Source organism: Passer domesticus, chromosome 8 (assembly GCF_036417665.1).
Source record: "Passer domesticus isolate bPasDom1 chromosome 8, bPasDom1.hap1, whole genome shotgun sequence".
In the NCBI taxonomy this organism is placed as follows: Eukaryota; Metazoa; Chordata; class Aves; order Passeriformes; family Passeridae; genus Passer; species Passer domesticus.
In genome coordinates this window covers 42238245-42262792 of record NC_087481.1, presented here as the reverse complement: position 1 = coordinate 42262792, position 24548 = coordinate 42238245, and the positions used below count along the sequence as shown (strand labels likewise).

The 24548-nt window shown below is 37.2% G+C and overlaps 1 protein-coding gene and 2 long non-coding RNA genes across 13 annotated transcripts in view; 1 reads left to right on the top strand and 2 right to left on the bottom strand.

Annotated features, from left to right (window-relative positions):
* LOC135306594 (uncharacterized) overlaps positions 1-1526 on the bottom strand; it is a 34948-nt gene extending 33422 nt beyond the window's left edge. For all 3 annotated transcript variants that reach the window (XR_010367390.1, XR_010367388.1, XR_010367391.1), the window contains exons 1-4: positions 1492-1526; positions 1176-1264; positions 929-1032; positions 751-854 (exon numbers count right to left, since the gene is read on the bottom strand). This is a non-coding gene — a long non-coding RNA (uncharacterized LOC135306594). The remainder of the gene's footprint in view (positions 1-750; positions 855-928; positions 1033-1175; positions 1265-1491) is intronic.
* On the top strand, positions 528-6326 carry LOC135306595 (uncharacterized). Its single transcript, XR_010367392.1, has 2 exons — positions 528-624; positions 5074-6326. It is a non-coding gene; the product is annotated as an uncharacterized LOC135306595 (long non-coding RNA).
* A 1605-nt stretch (positions 6327-7931) lies between these two features.
* Positions 7932-24548, bottom strand: part of PCGF5 (polycomb group ring finger 5) — a 117984-nt gene continuing 101367 nt past the window's right edge. For 7 of the 9 annotated variants that reach the window (XM_064430840.1, XM_064430841.1, XM_064430843.1 and 4 more), the window contains 5 exons: positions 23874-24022; positions 22661-22759; positions 21485-21574; positions 19560-19619; positions 18348-19364 (listed from right to left, as the gene is read on the bottom strand). In XM_064430840.1, coding sequence (XP_064286910.1) covers positions 19305-19364; positions 19560-19619; positions 21485-21574; positions 22661-22759; positions 23874-24022 — 458 coding nt within the window. In that variant the 3' untranslated portion in view covers positions 18348-19304. Of the gene's footprint in view, positions 17437-18347; positions 19365-19559; positions 19620-21484; positions 21575-22660; positions 22760-23873; positions 24023-24548 lie in introns of those variants that run through there. The other 2 variants (XM_064430847.1, XM_064430848.1) reach the window with 2 other exon arrangements.

Here is a 24548-nt window from a genome sequence, read left to right as displayed (position 1 = left end):
TATCAAGACAATTTATTAACAGCTGAAGCAGGTCTCCACAGAAGCAGAAGGCTCAGGGAGGCAAAAAAAACCAACAAAAAAACCCCCACCCAGTTAAGGAGAAAAGGATTTCATGGAGAAATATGCATCAGAAATTAGAAATGCAATATCAATGTGGTGTATTTCTCCTTGAGGTACGCAAATTATAATGTATGAAAGGTGTGAAGGAACTGGGATCATAAAGTGAACTAAAACCAAGAGAGAAACACTGTGAATAATTATTGGAGAGAGAATGAAAGGAGAAACTGATTTAACTACCTATTGTTTACCAGGATTTTAGATTAATAGAATGCATTCTTAACTGCCACTCAGGGCACTTAGAGAACAGCCCTGCTCACATACCCAGAACAATCCTCCTGTCTCTGCAGCAGCAAATGTCTCACTACCATGGGCCCAGCCTGGCACTATTTATGTTACAGGTGGCACCAGTTAAGCGACAAAATTAGCCCATCTCCCAGAGTTTATGTCCCAAGAATCCTCTGAGGGGGAGGTAAATTAGCTTGCCCCATGATCCAGTGTAGGGCTGAGTGGGGATGCTGCAGATGTTCCAGGAGCCCTCCTGTGAGTTTGTGCCACCCCATGCAGGTAGGATGGGGATTTTCCAGAGCTGGGCTGCTGGGGGAGGATGTCCCATGCTTTGATGTTGTGCTAATAAGGAAGGGGTTGAGTCCTAAGAGAACTCTGCATTCAGACCTTAGCAACTGCACGTACCTGTGCTGCTGGTTTGGCAGCAATTTCCATCCTGCTGACACAACGGGCACTGGGAGAGCTGCTTGCAAAGAAATTAACCACTGTAATTTCGAGCAGAGCTGTTGCTGTTAAAAGGACAATGGCAGGTTAATGACAAACAGAGGGAAATCTTCTCTAAGAAAATCTGATAAGTCAGTACCTGATTTGATAGATCCAACCTGAGAGGATGGAAGCAGTTTAACACAATGCAGCTGGCTCCTTGCATGGGACTTCTGGTGTGGAGAGCAAGCACAACAGTCACAGCTGCTGGGAAAATCAATGGCAAAAGCTTATGGCTAATTGATACTAAAAGATGATGGGCAAAATCTTTCTGTGATTTAAACAGATATCTGTGACACATATCATATATAATGAATTTAAAATGTGGAGGTCCAGCACATTCATACCTACAGCTCCAGAAAATGAGTTACTCTCCTGCTTATTGCTGGGCAGCAAAGCACCAGGTCAATTTACCCTGATTTTTCTACATAACTACCTGTTATAAAAGCTATATATTAGCATTTATTAATAATGCTATAATATTAACATATTAGCATATATTATAAATGCTCTATATATATAAAATGAGATTAGGCCAGCTCCAGCTGTGTCACATATTGAAAAGAACAAAGATTAAGGATATTGCTAGAAATGTTTAGCACATAAGAGACTACAGCTGCAGAGCAGTGTTTGGTGTGTCATCCTGCCTGGGCATGGACTCACTGTTTTACTAACACCAAGCTCCTAAAGATCAGGGCTGATGACAGACTGCACACAGATGGAGTTTCCAGACCTTAAGATAACTCTCTACACCTCCTCCCCAGCAATCACATCTGATCTGCAGCAGCTGTCTCATGCATTCAAGCTCAGTTTTCACCCAACCACTGTAGAGGTGGTTACCTTTACAGTTCAAAATCTTGACTTGGACACATCTGAGCCGAGGGGAAGGCTGCTCTGCACTGATAATTAACAGCAGTATATTATGTGCCAACTGCTTAGGGCTCAACAGGAAAAAACGCCAGATACTAATGAACATGGAGAACATCTATAAAAACATTAACAAGCTTTTGGTTTTTCCTCTTTCCTTGGCTTTTACTTTGATATACTTCAGCTATTTTTAAAAAAACCTTTTTGTAGTATTTTCTATTTAATAAGACGGAACACTTTCTTTTGCTGTAGTTGTATTTGTCCTATTTGTAGTCTCTCCACACCACTGAAGTTCTCCCAGTGTAAGGGGGGAACTTTGCCTTTTGGTCTTCCAGTACTGGGCTTTATAATTAAATTTAGAAAAATAAAATGCCTAATGGGGCTTTTGGAAAATTGTCAAAAGGTACTTTTTCTTTGAATGCAAAGCACAAACTCTACATGAATTCCACCTTTGTTGGAAGATCAGGGTGTGGGTGAAAGATAAACAAGCCTTGATCCATCTGATTCTGAAGAACACCTGAGGAACTTTTCCTCCCATTCCTTGGGATGGACACCTGTCAGGGCTTTGTGTCCCACCCTGAGACCTGGGTCTTGCACACATCCACAGGGCTTTGCTGAGAGCAATCAGCTGCGTGCTGAGCTGCTGCTCCCCATTTTTACTCAGAATTGCTTCAGCACCTGGGTTTTGCTGTCTTGCTCAGGTATTTATGGAAGTCAGAAAAATTTAACCACCTCCCTTTGTGAGTTTGTAGAGACACAAGTGGAGCCTTTTAAAGTGTTGCTTAGAAAGGATCAGTGACATTTTAAGCATTCCTAATGCAGCATTCATTGATCATCATTCTAAATATTACTGATGCATGAAAGAGAGGGATTCAGTTCAGCTTTGGGTCCTCAAATTAAAAATGTATATATGCCTTGTGGTCTGCTGCACTGGGGGCGCCTGTACCTGGAGGCTTTTAGAGATGATTATAATTGATCCTGTGCTGAAGTGGAAGAAAACAGTTTTGACTTACAGGGTCAATGGAAATGATAATCTCTGAGGGCTACATTTGGATGAGTTCTCTGAGAAGCAGGTGACAACCCATGATGCTTTTGCTTTTGGGACATTCTATCTTTTCTTAGAAGCTATTAATAGTATGTCTAGTAATATTAATAGTAAGCACTGTCTAGTGCTTACTTTCCTGCAGAAACCTTTGATTTATCTTCACAACTGTGCACTCCTTACCACTGTTCTTATTCCAGTGGTTCCTTGTGGGCAAATAACAGCAGAGCAGATGATACAGCTGCTGCACAACAGGTGGTTTTCCTTCCCCATGACCTTTGCTGCCAAAGAGTTTAGCAACAAGAAATCTGTGAATCCACAGCCTCAGTCTCAAGCTGATGTCCACACCAACAAGTCTCCTGTTTTCTGTCAGAACTTCTGCCTGCAGTCCTGTAGGAAGGCTCAGGGATGCTCTTCTACTGATTTCCAACTCTTAATGTCAGGCTGCAAACAGCAGCTGAAACTAAGTCTACACTTCCTAGTAGCAAAATGTGAAATTTAGAAAACACAGTTTATCTGCTGACTATGTACTTTAACCTGGCAGCAGTTAAGAAATAGGTGGCATTAAAAATGTTTATTGGTGAAAGGTTCCATACAGTATTTTCTGCATAACCCATGGACAAACACCTTGTCTACAGCAAAGTGTGGGCTACAGGCAGTCTGGCTGGCAGTGACCTGAGCTCTGCACGGATTCACAGCCCACAGCCACTGCCTCTGTGCTGCCAGTTTCCTGGCACAGAGCTGCAAATTGCTCAAACAGTCCTGCAGCAATGCAGCTGTGGAGCTTGTGCCCAGCTGGCTGCCTCACTCCTGCTCCATGGCTGCCTGGCACACCCTTGTGTTGGTGTGCTGAGCAATTTCCTCCACATGGTGCTCTCTGTGATTTTACATTTCTGGCAATTCTTGTCCTCACCTACTCTTGTGCAATTGAGAGAGATAACAACTACCAGAGCTGAAGACTCAGTTTCTTAGGGATATTCAAATCTGGTTTTAGCCAGCCTCCTCTTGTGACTAGCAGCTGATGACATCAGGATAAAGAAAATTTGTGTACAGCCCTCTCCCTCAGGAAGACAAGTAGGTTATCCTATCACATCCACCTCTTTCTCAAAATCTAGAAGGTATTACAAGGAACTCAGAATAATTTAGCTTCTTGTCAGCTTCTTTAAGCACTGATCATTGTACTTTCCCCATGATGGGAACTGAGACTACATTAAGGCTCATAGAGATAAAGCATTTTATTCTGATTTATCTGAGAATTTGTTTGCCACAGAACAGTCTTGCCACAGAGTAGGAGCTGCAGGCAGAAGTCAGTGTTTTGAGGCTGAATGCAGATGGTGGGCAGCTCACTGTGCAGTCACTGAAAAGATTTACTGGCACTTTTCTCCAAAGTCAGGGAACAGACCTGAATAGATTTAGGTGTGAATTCTGATTTCACATTACTGTTACCTTGAACACTTGCACCTGAATTACTTTATTGGGATGAGTTGCTCTAGTCTACTTTTACCTACGGCCACGTTGCCATGGCAAAGTCACTCCTTGTGTGTATGTTTTAAATACATAACCTACAAAGCACTTTGAGTTCCTTTGAAATGCTAGGCATCTATTTTCTAAGTGATTTTCTTGTTTTAAATACAACCTGTAAAACAAATGGAGAGCATGCTGCCATCAGGACAGTTTGTATTTCCACATCACTAAAAACTTATGTTCGTGTCTTGCACGTTACACATGTGAGTATTCTTTCAGCACAAGCCTTTGTAGGATCAGGCATCTACATAATACATGTTTGGTTTCATGCTGGCATTATGATGTGACACAACACCTTGTTTTTATGGCAAGTATAGAAAATTTTTTATAGAAGATTAAACTATAGCAGCTCTGGGTCGAAAGCAACAGTGCAGATTTTTTCCTTCATAGTATCACTTCTTTAAATAAGCTATACTAGCATAATTTTTGTATTTATTTTCATATGAACAAAAATTTTGATTAGCAAACATTTCTGATTTTTTCTGTCTGAATAAATTTTTTTAAAAAAGTTAAATTACATGGGTTATGCTTTGAACATGCACATTCATCCACTCAAAGTATTAGCCAGAGAGCTCTTTTGTAGTTATTTTTCCAAATAATGATTAAAAACCAAGTTACGTATTGCTTACCTCAAGGCCTGTAGTATTTTTTTTTTTTTTGCTTATTTATAAGGTACTCCGGAAGAACCTTTTCAGTCTAAGAAGAAAGATTCTGGCAGTCAGCAGAACACAGAAACGGGGGTAGGCTGATTGCTGCAAGTTACAGAACTATTCAGCAGTACAGACCCGTGCCATTTTCTTCTCTTGTTCCAGGGATTTGGATTACCAGAGGATAACTGTTGCAGTACATGTCACAGCTGAGATGGCCACCACACACAGAGTGTCATCGTGCAAGTTCAGAAGGCTTCAACCCCCACAGAGCAATACCTTGGCACTCCAGAAGGCTTCAAGTGTCTGTCTGCCCCTGTTCTTCAGCCCAGCCTTTTGTACCCTGATGTTGTTGCCCTGCCCCTGTGTGTCCCCTGCTCCCTTTGGTGGCTGCTCAGTGTCCCTGGGCCCTCCATGGCTCACTGCTGGCAGTGCTGCTCACAGCTGCACCTCGGGGATGGGGCTGGGCCACACACTGAGCACCTACAGTAACTGTGCTCAGCACCTGGACAGAGAGAAAGGCTCTGGAAGAAGTTGGTGCAATTGCTGTTTAGCTTTATAAAGCAACCCACACTGGAGATGAGGGCAGTACCCAGAGAAGTGCAGCTTCTATTCCGGATGCTGTTTGCTTCCAAGGGCAAACAGCATTGGTAGCCCTACCTATTTCTCTGTCCCTGATAATAGTATCAAATACTCCATGAGTTCTTTGTAAGTACCAAGGTGCTTTACAAATCCAACATCATAAACAAAGCACAGCAGCAACAGTGAACTTTCCTGAGCTCACTGTTTAGGATGTTTAGAACTGCTGATGTTGGGTGTACCATGAGGACACAAAGAGCACACAGAGCACTCTCTCCACATCTGCATCACTTCTAGCAGGTTGCAGGGAGGAACATGGGAATAAAACACATTTTAGAAACCAGTCAAGACAAAATCACGCTACTTTGAGAAGGACATGGACAGAGAAATTGAAGGAGGAATACTGGCTAGTACCAAGTTCTGCCGGTTCTGGAGATGTACTAGGACACAAATCTGTAGAGGCAGCCTGTAGGCAGCAGGACTGGAAGTCTCTGGGGCATGGGACACATAAATGTGCAAAAGGATGACATTAAACCCAAGGCCTTTAAAGTGTCTCCAAAATTGGTTTTAAGTACAGCTTTTCTTAAGTTCCTTTTAGTAATTATTTTCCATATCTAAAAGTGCACTTACTGTCATTATTTGTGCACTACAGGAAAGGACAGAACATTACCTATAAATAGCTTAGAAAAGATAGGGTGTTTTTGCATATAAGAACGTTTTATTTTCCTGTGTGAATTTAATGGGATAGATGCCAATGCTTTTATGAATTGTGAATGCAGCAGTCTTCTTTCCAAATGAAGATGTTGGAAGTGTGCCACTGGAACAAGGTGCTCATATTACATACTGCCAGCAAATTTCTGTTGCTTTAATGAAACCTAAATTACGAAAGCACTTTTCTTCTGAAAAACATTACTCCTGCCTATAATGACACTGCATTGCATATTCTCCTCTAGAATAAAAGAGGAAAAAATAATTAGGGTAGAAAGCAATGTGAATCACAGTTCCAACAGGGAAATTCATGTGCTACACCCTTGATGTAAACTGCTGTTTGTATACCACCTAACTTCCTCCTTCTATAAAACACAATCCAGCTCTATGACTTATCAGGCATTTGTTACTATTCTTATGCTTGGGGTTTCCCCCCCCCCCCAACAATGGTTCTCTTTTTAGCTACCTTAAACAAAGTAATTATTTAGAATAGTTTAATCACTGCCTTTTAAATTGAAATCTTGGTTGACGAAAAGTTCCCTATTTAGGAGCAGAATTTTGCATTTATATACAATTCAATTTCTGTTCAATAAGAAATGTAATGACATTATGTAGAAGCATTATGTAAAGTTTGGAGTTTTTTTTCACTGAATGGTTTTAAATCTCAGGAACAGTTTTAGAAGAAGGGAAAGTAAGTTTATGACCTTTGACAAATCTGGAGGTCAAATATCCCAGGTGAAAAAGGTCCAAAGAAATGTATTGAGGCTGCACTGCTTCACCTGCACAGGTTACAGAGCAGCCAGTGGTGCCACAGCTGCTCTCAGCCTGTTAACAGTCAATTGCAACATAACTAACAAATCCTATTTAAACATATGCAATGTGCTGCATTTCACATTTTGCACTCACAAGCAATTGTTTTTTTTCCTGCTAACGTGTAGAAGGATTTTACAAGAAGATACCAAATATACTTTGTTTCAGATCATTTTAGTTACATCAGCAATCCTTTCTATTATTTCCAAATCTGAGCCACATCTCACAGCTCAGAGGTGGTACTGCAGGTTTTGTAGGAGCATCCCAGACAAAAGGTACAAGTTCTCTTGAATAACAGGACTCCCTCCATTGTGTTTCTTTGCAGTAATTCAGTATATCATGTGAATAATGCTACTTCACACCAAGGGCTCACTGGTAAGGATATGCTCTACCTTCCAATTTGCATGCACATTTATTTTACACTACCTTAGAGTTAAAAGAACTCAACAACATAGTAAAGGTAAGTGCACAGAATAATAAATACTACTGAAACCATATTAACTCAGAAAAACATCAAAAAGGGAGAGAACAAAAAGCAGTGAAATTAGGTTAAAAAAAAAAGTTGTATAATCTCTATGGGGTTGTTTTTGTTGTCTTTTTTCTTTCTTTTCTTTTTTAAAAAAAAAGCCTCAAGCACACAGTCACACTGTAACCCACCTGGTTATATTTTACAAATGGGATGCCAAGTCCAGACAGCTTTAATGTTAGGCAGAACTCTGCACCCGTGAAAATTAATGGTAGCACTTTATGACATTAACTAGAATGAAATCAGGCCATGTGAGTACCTTCTGTTTTTTCTATAATGAATAATATTACTGCATTCTGTTTTCTACTCACACTTCTGTGAGTTGACAGTACACTCGCATAATTAAGATATAAAGCTAGGAAATGTTTTAATTCAAATATTATTATAAACTAGAAAGAAGTCAGATAAAACCAGAGATTTTTTTATTGCACAAAATAAATTATATAGAAACAATGCAACAAAACAACTCGTATTGTAGGCTGCACAACAGATGTTACAACATGAATATATTTATTGCTTTGAGAAAGGAGCAATTCAGTGCTAGTAAGCAGATTAGTTATACTTCTTGCTCATCTAGATTTTTCATAAAATTAATCCAACTGGGCTAGAGGCATCTTGCAGCATACAGGTCAGGCCAAATTGTCATTTGTTATCAACCATTGTAAAGGTGCTGTAAACCTTCTTGACATTAGCATGAAACACAATTTAACATCAGCAGTACTGAGCCATACAGGTAGTTCACTGTTAGAAATATCATTACATATCTGACACATTTATACACAAGTTCCAGAGGCCTATTCACAGGCTTTGCATGAGCTGTTGTTTCAAAATCAATCTCACTTACAAATGTTGATGTGGATTTGAACAGGCTTCACTCTACATCAAGAGGCATGACCACGAGGTTTTGCCAAAAAACCCCAAGTGCCAGCACTTCCCATCCCTACGTGGAAAATTGATCACCAGCGCTGACTCAGTTACCAATGTCTCACTTTTTCTAGGGCCACACTCAAATTCAAGACTAAAAAACTCCTCACATTCCTTTGGTAGAACTGGGTGAAATTTACAGTGCTTTTTAAAAGTACTTAAGAAAGAAAACAAACCATATTTGGTTCTTCAAAAGACACAAGCCTGCAGTACTGGTATTGCACTCAGATCAAATGGATTTTAAACTGCTGCTTTGTGGACCCTGAGATGTTGACCCTAATGAATTACTACAGAAGTTAGCTCTTAACAAAAATTATAAAAATGGACAATGTTCATGTAATAAAACATATCAAATCCTGATCAACTGCAGATCTTTGCAAAGCATGAACATAAATGAGAGAATGCCATTTCAAGTGCTCATAATCTGAGTCAAATTCTCCCCCAGTTTGTCAAGGACACAAGTATTTACTCAGCTGAGTTCCTACCAATGAATTCTACTGCTAGTGTACACACTCATTATTGCAAAACTTACTTATGAGAAGGTTAATATAATAAGAGTAAATTTAAACAATATTAGTCACCCATGAAAGGAAATTAAGTGAGGAAGTGGGAAGCCTGGCTCATTTCAAGTCTCAGCTACAAGGATAATTATAGAAAGTCACTCCAGTGAGGTCAAGCTGAAGAACTTAACTGAGCATCAGACCCACAAAGTAGATCCCTGTAGAATCCCACTGAAATAAGTAAAGAGATTTTGGATTGTACACTAATACTTACACAAACAAATATGGTTGCCACTCTTTACTATACTTTAATAAAATTCTTTACTGTATTTTTTCTTCCCTGAATCTGTGTTAATTCATTATGATGAATCAAAATACAGTTGAAAGTGAGGTTTCAAACAGCTGAAAAAGATTACAAGAAGTGAATCATTCTGAATTTTAAAAATAGTATTAGCACAAATTCTCAGAATTTTTAGTGATGCATTCCTATTCCATGCATGTACCCAGCAGTAGTTTGCTTTGAAGGAAGGTAAGTATTAAACTTGATTAATCTTGTACACTTTTTCATCCAGGGGACTGTTAATTAAATACTGTATGTAAAATTCTGTCATCTTATAAAAATGTAATATATTAAGATTCAACTAAACAACCAGACATACCCTGAAATGTCCATTGAAACACATGCATCACAGAAAATGGTTAGGATTTTTATACTCATTATGAAGTAGAAAAGTTATAAGGCAGGATGAAGCTAATATCAAAGATGAAAAACAGCACCACAAGCCTGTGTTTTGCAATTGCTTTCTGATTGGACACAATATGTTATCATAGTCAGATACAATTGATTAATGTGAGAAATGCATTTAGCCCAGCTGTACTAACTATACAGCTTCACACAGAATAAACATTCCATAAATCAACAGAAATTGCATTTGAGCACAAAAAATAAAAAATATTTAAGTGATTCTCTAAGCAGCATTTTGTTTTCTTTTTTTCCAAAACATTAACATAGATAGATATTGGACTGATTAAATATCTACAAGTGCTTTTCCTTTACAAAAATACATATATTCGTAAGAGTAGGATAGACTGTCATTAACAATGACCTGTGTTTTTTTCACTTCAATTTGAATGATTTATAAGCTAAATTTTACAACCACAAAAAGGTTTATTTGTAATAGGATGTTATCACTTTTGACAAAAAGCTTAAAACATTTTATATTTTAAAACAAATTAGCAACTTAAGATCACAATATGTTCTATGAGCTCCTAAGTACTGTGAGGGCTGCTTTATTAAAAACTGGTAACTACTGATCAAATGCAAGGAAGCATTAGAACATTATTACTGCTCACCATAGGCTCCTTTCTTTTAACTTGGATCACAGCTTATATAAGGACACTTAGGCCCCCACCCCCAAAAAATCCATTGAGAGTAACTCTATATCATCTATTCAGTAGCCTGGAACACCCAACAATTCAGGCTTTGCATTAATTAAAAAAAATGCAAAATATTTCCTTTCAATAGTTAAGTCTGCAGTAAGGGAAAAATGATGCATTGCTTCATGTTTGTGCTAAGAAGCTTCTATTTGAGAAAAAAATATGATCAGTAAGTATTTAGAGTGAAATATTTCAGCCAGCTAAATAATTACATTGACCTATTACTTTCCAGTTTAGTTAGCCACTATCCTGGAAAGGGAAATCAAGACAATTTGGATTTTTATATTCTCTCTGTTTTATACTGCACAAGTAAAATAATCACGTCTTACTAATCAGTGGTCTCACATCAAGGACAGCAATGCCATTTGCTAAAAAAATAGCTATAAAAATCTGTAAAACATACTTAATATCTTCTCATTATCCTCCAAATCTGTCCTTTCCACCCTCCAAAATATCACTGAACTACGACTAGAAACCCCAAAAGTAGCTTGGTGACTATTTTGTGCTTTGGAAGGTTTACAGGATTGACAGCACACTGAGTTTTTTGTTAGTTCACAGGCCAGGTATAGCAGACACATCAGTAAATGCAAGCCTTTGTGCTTTTCTTCAGGAACATGAGCAAGGACTCAGAGCTACTCTATGTCTGTTGACTAAACCTCAATGCTATTCCTGTTGTTTCTTTCCTCTTCTAATTTGTTTTGGAAACTGCTAGGTGTGCCTAACCCTTTAACTTGGTGACACAGACAACTGCCACGGGTTCAGTTCTGCTTGATTGACTCCAGGTACCTCCTGACCATTCAGGCACTCCAGGAAAGTGTCAATGTCATATTCCAAGTTCATTTCTGGGTGGCGTTACCTTTGGTATTAAATAGGTCCCTTAAAACTATTAGGCAATCAGATTATCCATAAAAATAGTTTATTTTTAAAAAACCTTAGTTTTTAAGAACAAACTAAGTATCTGACAACAAAGACTAATCTTAAATCAATAAGTATGTGATATTTTTTCAGTAAAAATGGAGCATGTTTCATTTTACCACAACAAAATTCAGGAGACAACAGGAGCAATATCTACCATACTCAATATAATACAAAACTGAATTTTAAGAGTAGAATACCATTATAAAATATGTGCCTTGCACTCTGACAATAACCATCTTCTTTACAACTTCATTTGTAATAAAACCCTCAGTATGTTAACTAGCAGCAAAGCCATTTTACTGTGCAGCTGTTTTGTATATTGTAATCTACTCTCAACTCTTTGCTTTACATTGACTGTCATGAGGAAAAAGGAAAATGCACAGTAAGTACTTCTGTTCACCTCATCCTGTCAACTGTCAGCCATGTTAGAAGCATGTCCTAAGAATACACAGAGAAATTACTTCAAAGAAGAGGACCTAATGGTTCTGAAAAGCAAGCAAAGTCAAACCAATGCCTATCTTTGGTTAAAATTAATGTAACAGCAAAACCTACCTCTCTGCAGACATCTTTCATTCCAGAATTTCTCCTCCATCCTAAGCTTACCAACTTTGTCTATTGCAAATACAAAAGATAGCCTGGACATCTCTACCCATGTACAGAGCTCCTCTGCTTCACTACCTCACTCAAGGATCACAGAGATCTAAATAGCTTATTAGGGAATGAAACAACATCCTTACTCAGCTGTAGTGGAAAGCTACCCAAATGCAAAAGATTTATGGCACATACCTTGGATGGAAGGATCTGTTGGGAATGAATGAATTAATTTCCTATTCTGGAACCTAAGGTTTTAATCTGACCTACAGACAGTGTAGACAGAAGGTAGAAAAGATCAATAGGTAGATCTCTTTATGAAGAAAAATATTTAAACATTGCAAGATCATCTTTTGAAGGACATTCCTGCACGGGATGTTTCAGCTGAGGTCTGAAGGTCAGATAACCCCTGTGTGACAAAATTAGAGGTAAATGTGCAGCTGGAAGCTTTCACATTTCCTTCAGGTGAATCAATCCCCTCGTGTCTTGGAACTCATCCTGGAACACACTCCAGTAGGCTACAATCCCTCCTCAAACAAGTGTTTTTAGCTGAAAGCTGTATAGAAGCATGACCTTGCTCAAATTGACTGTAAAGGATTGAAAATGCAGAGCTTTGAAAACTGCTGAAATCCATGAGAGCTGCCTGATAAATGCAACCTGTAAGCTGACACCTCACGTGCAATTTCACCTTCATAAGTCCTTAACATTTTGACTTTTGGATAAGAAATGGAATGCAGCATGGGAATGGCGAAAAGATGCATAAGAACCTAGAATTAATTACTGCAGAGAGGGTGCCTGTTTAGACATTTTAACAGAAAAAATAATAAGTCAACAAAGCATGAAGTAAAATGAGAGGGCATTTGTAGGAAGCAAAGAGATGCCTTCAATCTGCCTGATTAAGTGAAGTAACTGGACCAACTCTTGGATAAGGATGTAAGTCTTAATCGCCTTTGCACTTTTCCAGGACAAAAATGAGTTTGATCAGTGAATGCTATTAACCAGTATTTTATGTAGCCCTCCTGTAAACAAGACTCAATCTATTTATTTTGAGATTTAAGACTGGTTTTGAACAGCTACCTGTTTTCTCTAGTGTTTCTACCAGACATAAAATATGGCTGAGCTGGATGCTATGCCTTTTCTTGCAAGTTCTCTCAAGAATGACTTTTTTTCTGGGGATTGAATAAATACCTCTCATCTGCAGTTATATGAAAATGTAAAAAACCAACAAACAATACAACTTAGTGATTGGTTCAATTAAAAGACTAAGCCATGACCTATTCTTTTTAAACAGCAGAGAAGAAAAAATTGTTTACTTCTCTCACTAAGTCATGTACACCAGTTATTCACAGGAGAGATGAGATGGAACTCTGGACCATTATTTTGTCTGCAGTAGGAGCCTAGCTTCTATCTACATGGAATGGGATGGGATCAGTCTCTTTCCTCCTGCAGATACACTAGAATTGCTTGTGATAAGAGCAGAAAAGTGAAGTCAAGCTGCTGAAACCTACAGAGAAAAAAAACCAAGATTCAGAATAAAAATGTTCCTCATGCAGAAAATGGAATATTTTCAACATGAAAGTACTTATTTTAATATAATTTCTACTGAGATAGTTTAAATTAAAACCAGACTATCTAAAAGAACACATTTCTTTTTATCCTTTTTTCCCAGGAAAGCTTCTCAATACAGTATGCTTATGATATATTCTTGCTGAAAATATTAAGACCACAGATAAAATTCAGAAGCAAATATTACCCTGTCAAATGAAAATAATGGGCTTAAAAGATATTCTGTATTAGTAATCAGGCACTTCACTTTGTGTAACATTTTCAGTAAAGTCAAGATAATACTTGTGTAACTTTTTCTTTGCATAACTACAAGCTAGCTGAGTATGCACAATATGCATCTTGCACTGCAGCCTCCTAGGACCCAAATCCCCAAAGCTTTCATGTGAACAATACCAACTATAGTGATGAGTCACTTCAGTTATTGTAGCAATTGTATTTGGTATTTCATTAAAAAAATGCCTTCATAGGACTAGGCCCTTAGCTACCAGGAGTGTAGTAATGCATCATGGAAGATACATTTCTTGATTAATCATCTAATTCCATATTGTTTGAGATATTACAAGATCTTGTTTTTAAATTCTAGATGACGGCTTGTTACTAGATAAATGCAGCAACCAGCAATGCTCAACAAAAAGTTGTTTATCATTTTCATTAATGAGTTTCTCACTTCTAGGGAAAAAAATCCAAGCAGCACCAAATGTGCTAAATAAGGAACAGCAAGGTTAGGTAGTAGTGTGGATTTTTTTAGGTCTCTCTGTAGTTAGATACTGCTAATATGGAAAAGTCATAGAAACACAGTGGCAGCAACACTTATTTTATATTCCTGTGTTTTACAAGGATGCAGTGGTGACACCTTGTCATGGAAATGCTCAGAAAGTGTGACTTTATCCAGGCATCAGTTCTAGCATGGCATATGGTGCAGTCTGAAGGGAATGCCTAGGTACTCATTTCACTTTACCCCATCTTTGGCACACAGGAATCTGCACACGCATTCTCATATTCCTATGGTGCTCAGATACTCTTAATTGGCACAAATGAATTAAATCTATGTATCTGTAGAGACATGGCACATATGTACTACATGAGTGAAAATTTCCTGTAAAGAAGGCAGTGCCTGTGTTGCACAAGCTGCCCAGTTAAGATATGCATGTCACTGGCACTTTACTTTTACAAAAATGTTTAAACTATAGCAGCACTCAGGCACCACGCCATCACATCAGAAATGCAGAAACTGTAGGTGGTTAGTTCATACGCATTTAATGCCACCATTCACAGCTGGGAACGTTGGTTCAGATCTGTCAGTATTTTCCATGCTTAAAATGAAGATTTACCTTCTGTAATCTAGCTTTAACTTGCATCAAGAAAATACAAGGGATCAAAACCAATGTCCATCTCTGATTGAGAAAATCATGGTTCTCTGAATTATGAGTACAGGAAGTTATCAAACAATCAAATAAAGCTTCTATCAGTTGCCATTCCAAAGCCAAGGCAAAATAGTGCTATTCCAAGGGTCCTGTTAGGTGGAGGGATTAAAACTTGTATGTGCTTGTCTTTTTAAAACAAGTCCGTTAAATTTTTCAAAACAGCAAACACAATTGTTGAGGAAAAAATTGTGCTGTGAACCAAGCAGAAATTATGCTTAAGCATCCTAGCATTAGTTTTGTGATAAACTGAGACAGGCGTTTTATGTCAAGCAAATTTACAGTGAAAATTCTGGTATAAAAACACATGAAATATATAAAAATTGTAAGGTGTAATTGGTATGTGCATGTAAATATTTACAAATAGTATCCCATTTCTACTGTACAAAACAACTGTATATATTAAAGACAAGAATGATTTTCAATCAGAAAGCATGCTCTGCTCTTCCAAGCTGCTCCATGGGGTGGACTTCTATATACAAGAAGAATTTATTTTTCCCTAGAGACTCTGCAGAGAAGGGCCCTCCCTACAAGGAGCATCTTCTTTCTGTCAAGTAGTGCATCACAGACTGGGAGGGCAGCAGGATGTCTGCTCTCTGCAGCCAGCAGGTCCCCCCTGCCTGTTTCTGGGCAAAGCAGTGCCTGTGCTGGCCAGCACACTGCAGAAAGGGGCAGCAGCTCCTTCCTAGATGTCCTCCTTCCCCAGTTCCACTGGCATTCCACAATATGTGAAACCTTGACCTGTAATGGCAGGGCTCCTTAAGAGACTGCTATTGACAGCACCTTGATTTCTGCATGTCATATGGACTTTGGAGTGCAGTGGTAGGATTCAACCCAACTTCATGGGATTCCTTGAGTCACCCATGTTAGAATGCCTAACAACATTAAAGGGGCCAGACCTAATCCACAACATGCTTATTTCTCCTACAGAACATACTACTGTACATGAACATAAGCTTACAAAGGAATTACAGCCTTGCATCTATCTTTTGTATTTGATCCCAAGAAAGAATTTTCACTTTGTCTATCAAAGAATGATCAGTTCACTCTACAGTAGCTTGTGAAAAATTGATTTGGTTCCTTTTTGCTGTATGCAAAAGGCATAAAGAAAGTAAATAGCTATCTACAACACTAGCAGGCATGAACCAAGTAGAAATTACATAACATGACTGAACTATAAGTATCTCCAGATAATCTGATCAGAAAAACTCAACTGACTTTTAAGCAAAGACAATGGAAGACAGAAAACGTACACATTGCTATGTTCCCTGCAACATTACCAAAAACCCCAAGGAACATCCCATACTAGAACCATTATGCTTGTAATACCTAAGGCAACAATCACTTTTTAACCAGCACTACCAGGTCTTATGAGAAAAAGATGACCTGAACAATTATTTTGGTCAGACTGTTAATCTTCAGTATTGCATTATCTCTAATTTTATGGAAATATTTTTATGATGTGACTTTAACTAATGAAAATTTCTGTAATGAATACTAAACTCCAGATAGTCACAAGAGATACAGTATGTAATTAAAGCTATATAGTTTTTTTTTGTCTTAGTATATTATAGACCTCTATTCAATCTTAAAAGGAAATATTTATTATGAAAAGTAATAATTATGAAAAATTTTGCCTTGGTCATAATTTTGTAGCAGAATTTAGTTGTTCCATAGACATTTGTATTATTTTACCTTCATTTTATGGAGGCTTTATTAGAAGAAATGTAATCTGACCAGAAGCTATTTTTCCAAAAATAGCTAGTATCCCAAATTCCAAATTTCAGGGAAACCATCGGAAAGTGCAACCATAAAGGCTACAGTGCTTTCAAGCAACAGTAGCAATTTTAAGATTTAAAATTACTATTTTGAATTATCATGTTCTACATCTCGTTCAGTGTAATTCATCTTCATTCACTGCAAAAGGACTGTTGCACACTCATGAGTGAGCTATACCTGGACCCATGAGAACCTTATCAAGGAAAAGGTAGTGGCCTAATCACCACTTTTCTAAATATATTTTCTATACAAAATATTGTCAAGGTATAATCCTTAGTTATTTTTACAGTACTCTATGATTTAAACAACAATATTCAGTAAAGTAGTAAGTGTGTGAAACTGCAACACCACATGAAATGAGCACTCTGCCATTTTGCTAGTGTAATCAATATTAGGACCAGAAAAATTTTCTAACACGCAAGCGAAAATATTCCATAGGTTTTGAATCTTGACTGTACACTTCATGATTTTGGCTATGATTTGCAGCACACTCTTAAGATACACAAATATCTTATGCACATTTCAGTAGCAGAATGGCACTTGGCTTGCTCTAATAGAAACAACAGAGATGCAACTGACAATTTTAAGAAAGACAATGTCCTTATTTGCATGCTGAAATTCTGGCTGTCCCCCCAATCCAGGCACATCCATTCATTGTGCAATCTGTCGATGGGTAAACAAATAGTGCAGGATTCATCTCAGTGGGATCTGGCCCTTTGGTCTAACCGAAGTCAATTCTAGGTCGATACTGAAGTACCATAGGGTAAGACTGAAAACAAGCAAGGGAAAAACAACAACAAAAACAGACAAGAAAGCATGAAGACATGATTCATAAACAATACAAAGAAAATGCAATTAAAGACTGCCTTAAGAATAGCCAGACCTTATCTCTAAGACAGATGTATATGATGATTTATATGAAATAATTCCATACATTTCAACAGTTAAATCCATCCCTGTACTTCAAATTAGCTTTTTGTCGCTGATATACAGTTTCTGTACCTGCTTTTATATATTTCAATATTTATGTTTTATTACATTTATACTTGGGAGTGCTCACACAAGTCATATTTCTGTGTTGCTGTGTTTGATAAAAAGCAATCTTGACATTTTATACTTTCTAAACCAAAGTATATTTACAGTTGATGTACTTGGAAATTTATATACAGAGATTCCACAGCTAAACTATAAAAAAGGTCAAATTGCTGTCAGCTGGTTTTCTGAGAGATGACGTTCTCTCCATATCCAAACTTCTTAACCTCAGATCTAGTGATAAGTTTTTACTGATTCCTACTGAAAAAAACCCAACCAAATAAACAGAAAAAGAAAAAAAAGCAAATCAGCTTCTGGGGTCCCTAAAAAGGAAGGCAAGAGTGGATGGGTCTCCCAAAAGGGCTGTAGAATATCTGGGCACTTATTTTTCAGTCTGTCAGCATTTCATTTGTCTCAAGTTTTCCTCTTAACTTTATTAGCATACTGGATATTTTCTACAGCATAATACCCTGGCAAATATCATTGTCTCAGCAGCTGTATGGCCTTAAACACCTCTATGCCATAAAACAGAGAAAGAAAGCTAATTTAAGGGTTTTTTTAATTCCAAATTTGGAAATACAAAGAATTATTACAGAAGCTATCCTTAAAACTGGAAACATTTTGCTTCATCCTTCAAATTCAACAGAGATGAAGAAACAAAGATATAGCTCCAAAGACCTACAGGGTTAATACACTTTCCATGCCATGGTAGTGAAATATCATCAGAACTAAATGTGATCACACTTGCAGGGGATTTACAAACTGGAGTTCAGAGAAATCACAAGGTAAACCCAGATGTATTAACAGTACCAGGAGTATTTAGGAGAGAAAACAGGAAGCACCATGTGTAGTCTGCATGTGCAATTTACAAACATGTATCTGTGGTATCATAAATTACTTGGGGTCTGATTAATTTTTTCTTTGCACAGGACATGACTACCATTTCATTTAAATGCTGTTTCACATTTTGACTTTGAGTATATAAATTGTCTCTAGAAGTGTGCAGATCTAATTGGAAGTGCACACAGGCAGAGACACAGCAATCACCACACTGAAATTGCCAAGTAAGCCAGTGAGGCTCAGTGTTTTAGCAAACAAAATCACAAAACTGTACAAATCAAATGCACTACACAGGACAATTCTAAATATTGAAGGAGGCATGAGTGCAGTAGTTCACTTCCATCACTAGTGGGGAGTGACCCTCTACCACTAGCTCTAATTTTTTACTCAAGACAAAAATAGTATTCCAAAGTTGCAAAGTAACTTTTAAAAATCAGTTCAAATAAAAATTCTCAATAAGGAAACTGAAATACTGTTTCAAACAGTGTTGGGAACCAGATTGGTCAGTGAAATTTAGAAATCAGCTTCAGTTGGCAGGTTCTGCAGGTTTTGCTTCTAGAGATTATTCCATTTCTAATTTTAAAAATGTGAAAGGAACAGAGTTTAGAAATATCTGATTTTTTTTACTCCATCAAAAAGGATATAGGAATTCCCACAAAGAGATGAAACCAGTGTAGTCTCTTAATTCACCCTCTTCATTTTTGATCCCTTGCCAGTGACTGCCCAAAACTGCTTAGTTAGAGGAATGAGACAGGAAGAGGTAGATCATCCTTTGAGGCTGATATGGATGATAGGCTGATATATCAACCTATATAATGATATCTCCTAAAAAAATCAAAACCAAAACTCCTAAATCCTTTGAACAAAGTTTGTGCTTGAAAATGAAAATACTCAGACCTCGCTCACAGAGTTTTAGCACTTTGCAGTGAGGAAATATAGAAACTCCACAAGCTGAATTACACTGGAGGTGCTGGCAGGACCCTAATGACTGTAATATGCACAGTCGTGAGTGCCTCTTACCTGATAGAAAGTGCCATCCTGTGAGCAGACTTGCGAAGATGAGCAGTTCTGACACCGAAACTGCGAAGGAGATGATTTTCTGATCAGATAAGAGGCATCCACAGCTGGACATACACATTTACCATTTACTGATTTTTTAAAAAAAATTTAAATGCAAAGGTTACAATCAATTTACTTATTTTAAAACAGGAAAGAATTGTTTAATGAACAAATGGATATTCTTCCCTTTTCTTGTCTATCTCATGTAAGGTCCACAGCTATGCAATAAAAACTCATGGTCAATAGTACCAGAGACAAAGATAATGGATTCACTTGATCTTCATTCAGAAGAAGAGATTGTTAATTAATTACCATTGCAACTTCATTGAGGAAAACAAAATCATAGAAGCCCAGATATTACTGGACATATTACCAGCACAATTACATTTTTAGAGGTGTTAATCACCTTTGACATCAGGGGAGTGATTTAATAGAAGGAAATAGAAGATGAACACATACCTGGCTATGTTGTGTGTATATAAATACAGTCACAAACTTAACCAGGAGTTGTGAACTCTTGTATTCACTAAATCTTAAAAAATTTAGTTCTGAGATTTTGGAAAACTTTTTGTGCAATTTTTTAAAAATCAAGATCATAGTTACTGTTGCCTCCAATTTCATGCAGCTGCCAAAAGTCCATTTATAGGCAAGGGCTGCAGGATGAAATACCATGAAAAAATTCCACTATTACTGAAATTGTTGCCTCAACATTTCCTAATAGGATAGCCAATGCTAACAAAAATACAAGATGGCAAACCAAAGAGACATCCACTGGTTTCAAGGCAGTATTGGGAAAAAAATATAGTTAAAGCTCCCTTGGGGGTTTCAGCAATCACCAAATTTCAGTGCAATGTTACTTTCAAATTTATCAAATACTTGCCTATATACATTGACCTCCCTAATTCCCACCAAAATCTATCCTTCCCCCTCCAGCTTCAGATTAAGGTAAAATTTTAGGAAACTTGTGAATTGTTAACTCTACAGTGTGTTAATCCTCTGTCTTCTCTGTCCGTGTCCCAGCACTTAATATTCTAAGCACTAGGAAGCTTAAAACAAAAATAGAATAGAAGAAGTTTGGAATTTTCTTCAGATCAGTATATTAAGGTATGTCAAATGCTGCACTCCAATTTAGCCTCCACTAGTAATCATAGTCAAACTTGCATGTACTACAAAGCAATAAAGAGTGAAGACCAATCAACAAGCACACACAAACAAATGCATAAAAGAAAGAGAAGAAAAGGGGATATGACTTCTAATTAAAAAAAAAATACAAGGTAATACTAAACCAAACTCAATATCATTTCTGAAAAAAGAGTCTTTTTAAAAGTTAAATACTGAAATTCTAAAATACACACATGCAGCAAGGAAAACCCATCTGGTTGTTATCTGAATGTTATTGTTATACAGCATACCCAAAAAGAATAGATGTAGTATTAACAGAAACAGTAATAAACCAATTAAATTTCACTGGTAATTTTTCAGTGTCACTTTCAGTTTATTGACTGAATAAAACAGGTTCTTACTGAAGAACTGTCGGATGTAGATTCCCCAACTATTGTAACTCAAAAGGTCACCAAAAGCAAATTTGCTGAAAAAGAACAAGGGCTTGGGTTTTCAGTTACTTGACTTAGAACTCTGAGTGGAACTTGCATGTACACATCAAACACCCACTATTTTAGAGTTTCTGAATCTACACAATGTATGTGCTGAAGGGCTTCACGCATAGTGTTTTATATAAGAAATTCAGAAAACATGCAGAAGGCGTTTTTAAATAGAGGTTTTTTGAAGGGTCATAGATTATATTCGGGCCTAAGATGTGAAAGCATGTGTAGTTTCTATAATAAATATACCAAAACATCATTTATCAATAATGTAACAGCATTTACGTTTTCGCCTCTTAGTCTCCATCTTGTCATATAGATGAATTCCATAGTATGATCCTTCCCCATGATTTCTCCGTTGCATAGTACATCCAGCTTGAAATACAACAGAACAAACAGTAAGACAAAGGGATGCAGAATTTTAATGTCTAAATGAACTGCTAAGTGAATCTCCAGAGTTAATACCTCCACTCCTATAATTATACAACAATTCCATCAGACACATACATCAAACCTGGATGAATACAGCATGCTGACAATATGTTATTTTGTACCCTGGTATTCAGCTGGTATTTTTTCACTTTTGTGTTTTTATTTGAAGTGTGGACAGAAGGAAGTCTGCTACTGAGGTATGAAATCACCAGTAGACAAACATTCCCTATATTTAGCTACACTACACAGTATCCATTTGAAGAGAAAGCCTTGTGCTGTATTTTGAAGGCTACCTTGCTATGCCAGTGCTCTTTCAAAGCCAAAGATATAAACCAGAAGTAATTTTCATTTAAAAAATAGATTGTAAAGAAACTTTTAAAAATTAGTTTAAAATAACTATAAATTACAAGAAAAATGCACTTCAAAGTATACAGACCTTCCTTAACTGAAAGCAAAAGACAGAGAAAAACAGTGAGCTCAGTGTGAAAAATGTCTGCTTTAAACGATATTAGAGCATCTTACTGCTGCCTGCCACTGCAAATGTTTGACAGTATTTTCATTATTAGAGCTATAATGTTTTCTGGGTTTTAGATAAAAAAAAAGGTCAACGTTTTGAAGTAAGCAGATTCTTTGCAACACAAGCCATTAAGGTACCAGACAGATTAAAAACCAAATGACACCAAAAAGGCTGGTCAGCATGTCATGACACCATGACAAACTCCTGTGCATAGTTCTAACCTGTGCACCAAACCTAACAAAAGAAATAAAAACCTCACACAATAAAATACAAACCTAAGTCAGCCCTACCCCTGACCAAAGCTGGGAGGCTGCTGCTGGTGCTAAAGACAGCCTGCCCTGCATGGAGCCTTTGGCTCCTGTACGAGAACAGGCTGAGGAAATAGTCTGTGCTTCAGTCTGAATTCCTGTATCCCTGGAAAGAGGGAAAGCAGGTTCAAACATGATTAAATTTCATGGAAATATATTATGTTGCATGGAAATAAAAATACAAACATCTTCTTACAAATGTACCTCATAGGAACTTGGAAGTTTTAATTTTAAGCTGAGAAACTTTTTGATAGTTCCCACGGTCACTCGAGTAGAACAGCGGATAAATTTCTTCATTAAGCCCTAAAGCAACAGCAACAAATCAGAAAAAAACATGTTAGAATTTCTGGAAAATGTGAGCAATCTTTAGGGCAAGAACACCTGTAACCGATAATTTTTTCCACCAGTAACCAATTTTACTGCATTCTCTTCTAATTCATAATGACACCATAGGTTCATTTTTGTTCACTTGTTTTCAAAATTCAAAAGATAACAAGTTCATTTGACCCATCTCTGGTTCTAAAATTATTTCTAAAAGATACAGAAGGGAAGAAAGAAAAAAACCAAAACCCAGCTAACACCAAACCCATCAAAACCCCCAGAAGAATTTAAATAATCAGTGTGCTTGTGTCAGTAATGCTGCAGGTCAAACAAATGTTGCATTTCTTAGAAATGCTAAGAACCTCCAAAGTCATACATGTAACATAACACTCAGAAAATACAAGTAGCTTTATTAGAAAAGTTATTAAATATATTGTTCCTTTTATTCTTCCATTTGTAATTTAATAAAACATTGTTAAAATCTAAGGTGATTTCTAAAGACTTTCTTCCAGACTCAGTATGTTTGGTAATCCCCTTCAGGAACAGAAACCAAATATCCCTAATTCTTCAAACAGCAATGGGCACGTATTACTCCACACATTTTGCAGACTAAAGTGATCTCCCCAAGGCCACAGACAACACATCAGGGTCAGAATCAGGTTTACAGGTCGGAAGATCTGGATCCCAGTCATTCAGGGCACCACGTATTTGATAAGCAGTTTCATTCTGGCATGTTAAGACAGTAATCCTGAAGGTACGAGGCAGCTCACCTACAGCTAGCTTTATAAATACCTCTGTGGTGTGCTGTAATCTGTTGTGTAATGCAGTAATATATCATAAAGGCTGTAGACTACAAAACTATAATCCACACACAAACAAAACTTCCACTGTCACAGATGGCTTTCTGTATAGAACTGTATTTTTCACAAAATTCCAAAGATGCACTGAAATGCCTCAAAGGGAAGGACTAACTAAGTGTGGAAGTGGGAACAGGTCACTACATTAAAGTTTACTTTTAATGCTTATAAAAGGATTTGGTTCCTGTAAGATGTTGTTCTGTCATCAATAAGTACAGCACAGCTTGTTTGCTACTCACTTTGACAACATTATCTCCTGACTGCCCATTGTTGCGTAAACAGTCGAGGCAGATTGCAATCTGTGGGTCACTCCTGTGATAGTCTTTATCTTCTTCATTTTCATCACACTCCTCATCTACTTTGGGTTTATCAGCTTTTGGACTTTCATCTGTAAAATATGATCATATTATTTAAGTATAAAGTAATAAAAAATCATATATTTAAGAAAATAAGGCATTTTTACGAGCCATAATTTTTCTTCACATTAACTTCACAGTTTTAATTCAGTGAATTCTTAAACTGACCAACCTAAAGACCTCTGGAAACAAATTTTTGTTGTTGAAATTTCAATGCAATATGCAAACAACAGACTTCTATGGAAGAGAAAATAATTAGATGAGAGACTATACTGGGTATGGCTGTGTACTTCTGATATGTTCAGTAATTAAAACCCTGCAACTCTGCATGCATCACAATCACTCAATCATGTAAACCTACTGTATAGTGTGGCAGTTCAGTGACAAAAAATTAACAATAGAATGACGAATCCCAACACTTATAAATCAAAGTAACATGGCTAATCAGTTCATATTAACTGTCACAATAATCCAGTGAAGACAAGTCCCTGTAATGCAATCACGAGGTAAACTAAACCTTAGATTTCATCCACTTCTGACCAGATCTAAACAGGTCAC